The sequence below is a fragment of the Strongylocentrotus purpuratus genome, unplaced genomic scaffold, assembly GCF_000002235.5.
Source record: "Strongylocentrotus purpuratus isolate Spur 01 unplaced genomic scaffold, Spur_5.0 spur5_scaffold_4, whole genome shotgun sequence".
In the NCBI taxonomy this organism is placed as follows: domain Eukaryota; kingdom Metazoa; phylum Echinodermata; class Echinoidea; order Camarodonta; family Strongylocentrotidae; genus Strongylocentrotus; species Strongylocentrotus purpuratus.
Genome location: NW_022145610.1, coordinates 32,079,376 through 32,090,732, shown reverse-complemented (window position 1 = coordinate 32,090,732; position 11,357 = coordinate 32,079,376). Strand labels below are relative to the sequence as shown.

General features: G+C 39.3%; 1 protein-coding gene across 1 annotated transcript; it reads left to right on the top strand.

The window, feature by feature from the left end:
* Positions 1 to 660: 660 nt before the first annotated feature.
* On the top strand, positions 661 to 8,790 carry LOC115929302. The gene is made up of 4 exons (XM_030998025.1): positions 661 to 812; positions 3,738 to 3,875; positions 4,520 to 4,729; positions 8,088 to 8,790. Exons 1-4 carry the CDS (start codon positions 746 to 748, stop codon positions 8,345 to 8,347), a joined length of 675 nt encoding a protein of 224 aa, XP_030853885.1. The 5' UTR covers positions 661 to 745; the 3' UTR covers positions 8,348 to 8,790.
* Positions 8,791 to 11,357: the final 2,567 nt, after the last annotated feature.

Genomic DNA, 11,357 nt, shown 5'->3' with positions numbered 1-11,357 from the left:
TAATTATCATTTTCATCATCAAGATCTTTCTTTGATTATTAACTGTTATTCAAGTCAATGATGATGGCCTTAGTTTGCAGGGACAATGATCATGACGCTTAAATTATAATAAATGAACTATGTATCTATCAATTTATATCTATCTACATATCTGTATATTTTTCATTATCATTATCCTTGTTATCAATAATGATTCAAGCAAATGTCTGTCATCTGGCGTGGTAACTCGTTATTTAGTGAGGCCTATTTATTTATTATATTTATTTATTTCTGATATGTATATATACAGGATGGCATATATTCACCAAATGTGAGTTATTGACCAAATGTGAGTATGAGCATGCTACTGATCGCTCTGTCACCAAATATTAATACTACTACAAGTAGTAGTAGTAGTAGTAGTAGTAGTAGTAATAGCAGTAGTACTAGAATTAGCAGTAGCAGGATTAGTAGTAGCAGCAGTATCAGCAGCAGTAGCAGCAGTAGTAGTAGTAATAGCAGTAGCAGGAGTGGTAGTAATAGTAGCAGCAGCATCATTATTATTATCATTATAATATTATATTATTATCATTATCATTATTATTAATATTATCATATCATTTTCATTCCTATTACCATTCTCATCTTTACTATCATCATTAGTGTTTGGCGCAACGGCTGTCCTACCCCTTTGGATTGGGAACCCGTCGGTGAGCAGTGTCTACTGATCGTTTGGACACCAAAGACTTGGCAAGATGCGCTCGACATGTGTGTGGACAAAGGAGGCGCCCTATTCTTTCCGGAATCGGCCGAATCAATGACCTTCGTCAGAAGTAAGTATGTATTGAGCGGGCCTGCAGTTACTTGTAGCTACTTGCGCCCTCTATATAGCAAACAAAGCCTAAGCGGTACACGTTGGTCCCCCATGATCCCCTTTTTCTTATGTTAAGTGAGAGCTGATTTGATGAGATAACCACCTGTCAGTGACCATGCAGGGAGTTCTACCCCCCCCCCCCCGGCCAAACTAGTGCAGACAGGCGTTAATTGTCGTCTATCATTGGGAAAGTGATTATATTCATTGTTATTATTATTATTACTCGAACAATTATTAATGTTGATAGTAGTAGTATAATAGTATTATTAGTTATACATTTTTTTTCGACTATTATCAATCTTTCATTATTATTGCTGTAATTTAATTAGCATTGTTAGTAGGCTTATCATTATTATTATAATTATCATAATTAGTATTATCATTACTATTATTGTTATCATTATTATTATCATTAATATCATTACCATCCGCACCATTATTTACATCATATTATTATTATTATTATTTTTAATATTATTACTATTATCATTTTCATCATTATCATAATCATCATTACCATTAAGAAATATCTTTTAAATGAATAATTATAATAATGTATAACTAGGATTATTTTTTACTTAAATGCCTTTCTGTTTTTTGTTTTTTGTAATGGATTTGTCTGGTTTAATTGTACTGATGTTTGTGTTATTGTAATCTTTATATTTCTATCTCGTTGTTAGTATATTTAAGGATGTTTTTATGTAAATTTCATTATCTTTGGGAATAACCTTGATAGGTCATTGGCTTCTGTTTTTCCCACCACATTATGATTTAATTGAAGATGTTTCATTTAAATGTTTGTTACTGTATATAGGCCTATGCATATAAATTGTACTTGTGTTGTGTTTTTTTAATCAGATGTAGAAATAAAACTTGGACTTGAACTTGAGTTATTATAATTATCATTATTATGAGAAGTAGTAGTAAGTATTACTATTAGGGTTTTTTGAAAGTGTAGGAGGTAGCCGTTTTCCCCTTCGTGCACATATACGTATTTCCCATCGTATGTTTTATTGTATATACTATATAATATTCTATCTTTAAAAATAGTAATTTGTTTTAAGCACACATGTCCCCTTGTAATAACAACAGAGAATGTAGACTTCTGGAGAGAGGTGAAAAATAATTTGTTTGTGTGGAAGAACATCAGAGAAAAAATTGATCCCTGAAAAACATGGCTCTCAAATATGCATTCATAATATAAATATGACATGTAACAGCCGGTTTTTATGCCACATGTCTGTGTAGTCCCATATACACCTTTCTGTGTACAATGCTTGTTACTTACCAATATTGGGCCACATTTCTTATCATTTTGATGAATCCAGAACCTTGCAGTACACACCAATATACTGATAGGCTACATGATCAACTTTTTCTGACTGATTCCACACCGTTTCTTTCACAATGCAATCGCATAACCAGAACCCAACTTATATCTTTAAATATGGTTTAAATCCTGTCTGCACTAGTTTGGCCAGGAGGGATTAGACCTCCCTGCATGGTCACTAACAGGTGGTTATCTCGTCAAATCAGCTCTCAATCTATTAAAATAAGAAAAGGGCGATCATGGGGGACGAATGGTCACCAATAATTTATACATTGTTTGATATAAAGAGGGCGCAAGTAGATATAAGTAGGCAGTAGGGCTTTAAATCAATATGGGTGGATTCATAATTAACAGCGCCTTCACTGGCAAGCCGCGATAGCACAATTTTTTGGCTCGCAGATCGACATCTAGTTTTCAACCATGCACGAGCAGAGTAACAAAACGCTAGCCACCAATCGACATCATTCAAGAGGTACGAAATGTGTAAATTCATTGAATGACATTATATAATGAGATTATTCTGCTATCAGCGCATATGTTTATATTGAATGTGAACGTCAAACCGAACCCATCAATTGATTCTGCTCGAAAATTCGGAATGATTCTGAACAGCAAAGTAACCGAAATGACCATACTGGTGTTGATGGTGGTCAATTTGTCCACTTTTTCTAGCACAAGGGGTATTTTTTTTACATTGTGTAGGCCTATCAAATCTCCTTTCCTTATAATGTCGAGTGGAAAAATACCTCTGACCAAAGTGACCATGACGGTCCGTTTTAGCCGAAATGACCAAAATAGGCAATACGACTGACATTTCTGGAATAAGCGCAAAATGTTACCTTGAGTAAGCATTTCAAACCTCTTCCTCACCACAAAAGAAATATCCCATGATGCATCACTTGAAATCGACTAAACACTGAAGTCGCTAGATGACGCCTCGGATTGTGATTCCACCGTATTAAAGGGATAGTTGAGTTCTGTTGCAGAGGGCGCTACACAAAATATATTTTGTAAGATAATGAAAAACTGAGTGTCAGATTTGAAAGAATATACAATCATCTTTGTTTGATCAAAATCGGTTTAGAGACGGCTGACATATCCATAAATATAACGATTTATAATACCTCCACAAATATTCGATAATTTGAAAAAGCCGTTGTAAAAAGGAAATAGCGCCTTTTACGTCGTATTTCAGCCAATGCCGATGTTGGCTTTTTTGTTGGCATTTTCTTGTTGGTTATATAACGCACAACTAGCCGGCCCATGTATTGTTATTTTTAATTAATTAATTAATTAACGGTCTCCATATTTTTTTTAAAGTGGAGCTGACTTGGTATGATCGTATTGGCTAAATTTGAAACATTTTATGGTCTAAAATTCCCTTCATAGCAATTTAGGTCCTAAAAGGGCACTAGAAATGTCATAGATAAGAATAAGAGCAATGACCATGCACTTTGAAGGCATTTGCGGTACGAAAACAGAACTCAACTATCCCTTAAAATGACTGGATCTTCATAAAAAAAACAAATTTCTCTCGCTTGTGTCACATGTTAGAATCGATCTCGACGTCTACTTGCCAAGGGTTCTGGTTGGGCTGTATCGATCGCTCTAGCACCGCCACCGGTCAGTTCGAGTGCCCAAACCAAGATGGCGTTTACTGGAACAGCGAAACAGATTTCTCTGGATATTGGGGTAAGTAGCTTTCACAATCAATTTCACTTAAATAAACGTTCATTTCTTGCTTATAATGAATGAACATCATAAAATGCTTATTTTCATGGAATAGGAGATAGGCGAAATTCAATAAAAGTACAAGGATTGTCATGCTTATGGTGGTGCATGTCGCCATAACAAAACAAACATACATAATAATGAAATTCTACATAGAAAAAAATAATAATAATAAATAAATAAATAAAGATATAATTCAAGAAATAAATATCCTTGATATTATGTCCATGCCTGCAATTGAGTCGACAATACGGGAGGGGCCGGTTAGGTCAAAATTCAGGAACCCCACGACTTTTACAAGCTTATCGCCTGTCTGATTATCAAGATATTTATGATTGGAAATCGAAATCAAATTTTTCGTTTTCCTAACGGTTTTCATAAAACTACAGTATATTGGGGGAAACGATTATGGTAAAAACCAGTCACTCAAAGATTTCAACTCTTTGAGGCACTTCTTGATCATTTTGAAGCGCAATTATTAGGGCTTCAATATTATACACCACATCACAGTCACTGATAATACGTAGGGCCCTGCATCTCAGATTTAACATTGTTAAATGATGCCTTTAAAGCACATTCTTGATATTATTTATCATGAATTTTAGACTGGACTAGCGGTAACCCAGATCCATCTGTTCGAGGTCCTGGTGACTATTGCACCCTGACGCTAGGCATGGGCCCAGGGGAATACTGGATAGAGTACCCCTGTACGTATGGAGATGTATGCCCTGCGTGTTCGCGCAAACGGCAGCTCCCGATCACTACAGCGCCATCACCGTCAATGGTGTCTGATCCGGGCAGCACGATCACTCTTGGTAAGTAAAGTATACAGGCACAAACCCTAATTGTCAGTCCTGTAACAGGGGGTCTGAGCTATAGGGGGTTCTAAAGTAGCTGTCCCATGGCGCCGGCTAAGCCACCATGTGGCACCGTGTGCTAAATTCGTTAGTTGCCCGTCAAAACGTCGAGTAGCGCTACACTACCTTTAGCCGGGAAGTTAAATTGCGCGTTCGGGCTTAATCTTTTGTTTCCAGCAAAACGTAGTGTAGCAAAAGAAAGAAATATTTGCAAATTAATTTGAGAACATAATAAATCAGGTAAATATCTTTCTCTCAGAATAGTTTTGGCTACATAGAACATAGAAACATTGTCGTTTGTAGCGCTTGAAGTAGGTGTTAAAACTTCAAAAGCGTTTTTCTCGGTTCCCCCTTTTTTACAAGCGCCCACGCTGCGCGACCTTTTACCGGGCAACTGACGAATTTCGTGCGGACGGTGGAGCACGTTGAGGGCACACGGCGGGGCATTGAGCGATCGGTAACATGATGGGGCCCGCTAGTGGCCGGGGAGACCCGGCGACGTGTGCCACCGCTTGTTCACACACAACGAGAACCGATATGAGGACGGTATAAGGACGGTATAAGGACGGTGGGCCGTTATGGACCCGTTCGTGGGGCGGTGAGAACGCGGTGACGACGTGATTTGTCCAACGGGTTGTTACCGTGTTCATACCATCCTCATACCGGGTTCTCACCGTTCGCTCAACCTTGACCTACCGCCTCATACCGGTTACATACCGGCCTCTCATTGGTCTATTAATGTTCAACCGCTCTCTAAACGACTAATAACGTCCTCTTACTGTTCCACCGTCCTCATAACGTCTCCATACCGGCCTGTTGCCGTGTTTTACATTGCGCCCGTTCAAAAACCGTGCCAGACACTGTGACTCCATATTTTACAGTATAAAAATGCTTCTTCTGTTGTTTCCTGCGGGCAGGCGCAGGCAAAACGAAAACGCCAGCCAAAAAAGAGAGAGAGGAGAGAGAGAGAGAGAAAGAAGAAAGGAAGAGGACGTAGGAAGAAAAAGGATTAAGAGTCGAGAACGGTACAACGAATCGTCTTCTTTCTCTAATAATTTAATGAAACGTCAAGGCTTCCGCGCTTCGCACGGGAGGGGCGGGGGAAACTGCATTCAGATAAGGACCAAGTGTACTCTTCCTCCTTCTTTCACCGCACCAGCAAAGAATGGAACTCTCTGAAGAAAGACCCAAGAGAGTTTGTCTCACTCGATGCCTTCAAAGTGGCATTGAGGGATGGCACCGTCTAGCATGCAGACAAGCGACTTTTTTTTAAACTTTTTTTATTTATTATTATTCTAACCGCACATTCACTAAACAATGTGTATATATGCGTATCAACCCACAGTGCGTTAATCTTCAAAGCCTGCACTTTTAAGGAAGAAGAAGAAGAAGAAGAAGAAGGATTAAGAGTCGAGAACGGTACAACGAATCGTCTTTTTTCTCGAATAATTATTTAATGAAACGTCAAAGCTTCCGCGCTTTGCGCGGGAGGGGGGGGGGCAAACTGAATTCAAACAATGATTAAGAGTCGAGAATGGTACAACGAATCGTCTTCTTTCTTTAATAATTTAATGAAATGTCAGAGCTTCCACGCTACGCGCAGAGGAAGGAGAACTTGATTCAAACAAGGATTAAGAGTCGAGAACGGTACAACTAATCGTCTTCTAATAATTTAATGAAATGTCAATAGAAACTGAATTTAGACAAGGATGAAGAGTCGAGAACGGTACAACGAATCGCCTTCTTTCTCTAGTAATCTAATGAAACGTCAAAGCTTTCGCGCGGGAGGGGGGAAACCCCCCCCCCCCCCCACCACCCCCCCCCCCCTAGGGAGCGCGCCACGCGCGCTCTGTAAGTGATTCGCACGCTTTGCGTGCTCACTACCGCCCCCCCCCCCTAAAATAAAATCCTGGCTACGCGCTTGCCTGCGGGTCGGGAAGCTTCCTAGCTTTACCCCTCCCCTGCCAGCTGCTTCCCTTCCATACAGAGGTGGCACTCTGGGGGGAGAGGGAACAGTGCCCCCACTTTTTCAAGTACCTTTTTTTTTACATAGGAAGAGCCCTTTTTACTTTGACAAGTTCCCATTTTCCTTTGCAATAAGTGTCAATTTTCCATTCTCATAACTATCCCTTTTCATCTCTGATTAAAGTGCCCGGTTTATTTTTAACAAGTGCCTCTTTTTCTTTTTAATCAGAGCCGCTTCCCCCCTTTTCATAAAAAGACCCCTTCCACCTCCGATAAATGCCTTATTACAATCTGATCGGTGCCCCTTTTCTTTCAATAAATGCACATTTTCCTTTAGTATAAGTGCCCCCTTTTCACTCTCATAAGGGCCCCTTTTCATATCTGGTCAGTGCCACTTCCTGGTGCGATAATCAACCCTTTTCACCTCTGAAAATTTCCCTTTTAACAATGATACGTGCCCCTTGTTCTTTCTAATAAGGGAACTATCCCCTTTTCATAAATGCCCCTTTTCGCCTCTTTTAAATTCCCCTACAAAATCTGATGGATGCCCCTTTTCCGTTGACAAAATATTTACCATTCTCATAAGTGCATTTTTCATCCCTGGTGAGTGCCTCCTTTCAGGTGTCAGAAGAGCCCCTGATAATTAATAACCTTTGCACTATGACACGTGCTCTTTTTCTTTTCTGATAAGTGTATTATCCCTTTCGAAATGTGTCTCCTTTTCCTCTCATCAATAAATGTGCCCCTAATTTGAAGCGACTACGACCAATTTCCCCACAGAGAGAAACAAATATTGAAGTTAACCATGATAATGCAATCACAAAGTAGGTGTATATACCAATGTCTAAACAAGTGTATATATTCGTTTTGAGATTTCCCTTTGTAGGTGCCCTTTTTCCCAGAAAGTGTCCTTTTTGTATTTGTGCCCCTCCCTACTTTGGAAGTCGCTCCACCACCCCTGCTTCAATGTGTAGGCATTATGAAGAATTATGAAGAATTATGAGTAATTTTGAGAAGAACGATAAGGAGAACGTGAACTCGAGATCTGAAGTGCGACCTGCCGGCTGAGTGCCCAGCTTTTGTATTCGGTGTGTGACGTATTCAAGGCTTATATTCGATGCAAGTGTTTCTATTTTTATGCATATGAAGTACGGAGACTTTACTCAGTTCTGCCATGCCCATTACTGCTCTACTTTAGCAAAACCTCTTATATTATGCTAGGCCTTCGCCGACAAACAACATCTCACATTTTAATCAGGAGAATATGATATTGTTTTGTATATCAATGTCACATATTATAGCCTAAATGCCGAAATAATGAGATTCTTTACTCCTATATGTTCTTATCTAGCCTCTCAGAGCCGACATCGCAGTATGATCTACAAGGCAACTGCCTCCGAACTCGGATGTCTCACCAAAAGTTATGTGATCGTGATTGTAACCGTGCCTACGCGCATCCGATGCGCTGCACTGTGCCTCGCGCATGGGGAATGCGTATCTTTCAATTTCTTCAAAAGAGAGACGAAGAATTGCCATCTCAGCTCGGTCAGCATTGGTTCTGTTCCAGATGATGGGGTGAATTACAGCACGTCTTGCACCCATTATGAATGAAGTTCAAAAAAATAAACAATTTATCACCACTCATTACTTGTTGTAATTCAGGCTACATTCGTTTACGTCTTTTTGTCGAAAGTTATCCAGAATTTGTCATTTGAGTACTGTTCGATATGAAATTCGGTATAATTCACAAATAAGAAAATCTCACAAACTCTCTTCACGTCAAACATGGATATACCTAATTAAAATATTTTCTAAGTTCAAGCGATCCGTAATTAGGAAGACTGAAAGGAGACTATTATTGATTCAGTCTTTAAGAAGAAGAAAAAATATGTCATAATGTCATTTTTTTAACGACCGTTTTTATGACTTGCCATGACCTAACAGATTCAGTCTGGTTCGCATACAGTCAGCAATTCCTAGAGCTACGCCTACGGGTGTGTATGAGGGTTGAATGAGGTTATGGGTGTGTCGAGGTGGAAATGGATTCGGGTATAGCGCAGAGTGGGGGGGGGGGGGGGGGAGGGGGTAAGGGCTGTCATGTTCTTTGGGTGTGACGGAGAATGGTAGTGAGGTGTTTCGTTGGGGGGGGGGGTCCTTTTTTCACAACGCCTTCACCCTACTCGCTCTTTAAAATGTATACGCGAGGAAAAAATGTACGAAGCCTGTTTAAAATAACCATAGTTCTATCTGACATGAAACCACAAAAGCTGATGATTTCAGTAAATCGGTAGTCGCATTTTTCAATCAAAAATTCTCTTTGAGACATATGGAAATACAACACGATACATCATATATAAAATCAAATTTGTATTTAAATACTTTCATTTCTGACAGTGGGACATGTTTTGTTAAGCGCAGTCATTTATTTCTGAAACTTAAATCACGTTTTCCCCCAAGCTGTACTAATATTTGATCCTCATTAAAGAAAATGCATATGGCTATGAGAATCTAATTCGTACTTGTTGTTATTATATCCAGTTCGGGGTTTACTCGTCAGAGAATTAGAGTAAGGATGAAATAAACTAGACAGTAAGCTGTAACATAAACAGATACCTATTATAGTTGTCATGCATGCAGGAGGAGAAAAGTGGAAATCGCTAAGCACTCAAATCAAATACGATACAACAAATCTGAGTCATAACAGATACCGAAGGCAATTTTGTAACCTGTTTGACAGTCTTTCAAAAGTTTCAAATGATATTTGGGTTTTGATTATCATAAATAGGAATGCACGCACAAATGAAAATTATATATAATATCAAAATCAATGTTTTACCTTATATATATTTGAGAATTAGAATCTTTTTCCTTGGCCACTCAAAATGAAATATAATCCCTAATCAGGCGCGGATCCAGGATTTCTAAGGGGGAGCCCAAATTTGAAATTATGCGAGCCAAATATTGGTACGTAATGGTGACACCGGCAGTGCCGAAATGAGCAAAAACGTTTGGGGACAGGGGAGGGGGTAGACAAAAAAATCTGCACCACCCCACTCTTACATGCAGGCCCCGCTGAACGTTTCTCTAAGTAGCTGGGGGGGGGGGGAGGGGCATTTAATAACGGCAGATGAGCATATTTTGATACCTTATTTGTGACACTGGCAGGACACAAATTGGTGTGGGGTCCAGGGGGCGGAGCCCCGAAAGCTGAGGGGTTTTGGGCAATAAATTACGGTCAAATGAGCATATTTTTATACCTTATTTGTGACACTGGCAGGACACAAATTGGTGTCGGGTTTAGGGGGCGGAGCCCCAGAAGCTCAGGGGTTTTAGGCATTTTATAACGGTCAGATAACCATGAGGGGCCGCCTTAGGGGCCCTTGTGGGGTCAAGGGGCGGAGCCCCGGAAGCTCATGGTTTTAGGCATTTATTTACGGTCAGATGAATATATTTTGATACCTTGTTTGTGTCACTGGCAGGACACTAATTGGCGTGAGGTCAAGAAGGCGGAGACCCCAGAAGCTCAGGGGTTTTAAGCATTAAATTACCGTCAGATAAGCATCCAGGGGTCCGCCTTAGGGCCCCAGGTGGGGTCCAGGGGGCAGAGCCACCGGAAGTCAATGGGTTTTAGTTATTTCATTACGGTCAGATGAGCATATTTTGTTACCTAATTTGTGACATTGTAAATGGAATCAGTTGAAAAAGAAAGCTACTGGCACCAGTAAATTGTTATTTGAATTAATGTAAAATTCTTGATTTAATACCAATTTAATACCAATTTAATAATTAATTTTGATATAAGACAAAAAAGAGAAACCTAAAGAAAGTATTGAACTGATAGCACAGTTATGTGCACATAATAACTACTTAAATTCTATTTACACATAGGGCCTAGGTAGTTAGTAGGAGTAGGAGTAACTAAAGAAACTAAGAAAGGCATTGTTAATTTAAGTAAAAGCTAGACTGGCTGCCTTTGTCCTCTACAAATACATTAAGGAGGCATCTACAAATAACTAAAGACTAAAGTTATACAATGATAAGTATCTACATTTTATGTATGTGTAGGCTTTCCCACCAGCTTTGGGTATTAACCTGACGTCTTTCAGACAAAAAGTGAGATGTACCAGCGGGTGCAAGGTACTTTTAGGGGCACACATATGCACCTTTGTTACCAAAATGTCACGAATGTTTCCCCTTTTTTCTTCGGGACACTCGATTATTCAGTTCCGAATGTGGGCATGCGTCCAATTATATTCAAAGAAGGGGTAAACAGGCGCCCAACCCAGAGTCATATGCCTACCAATCTTCTCATGTAGTATAATAATAGTAATAATAATAAAACTACAAGTAATTGGTTTCGAACTTTATGTACATTTACTAGTTTCCAGGTATGACAAAAAATAAAGCCACTTTTCGCAAAAGAAATATTGTCCATATTTACATGTACAGACAGTTCCTCACATTATAAACTTGAACATCCAAAATATATACATAATAGTACATTAAGTGATATCAAGTACGTACACATGAATTTACATGAAGGAATATATACAGGATAACAGACACATGTACCTTTGTAGTATGTCAAAACATAAGGCTGGTCCAATTAAAGCTATAGGGA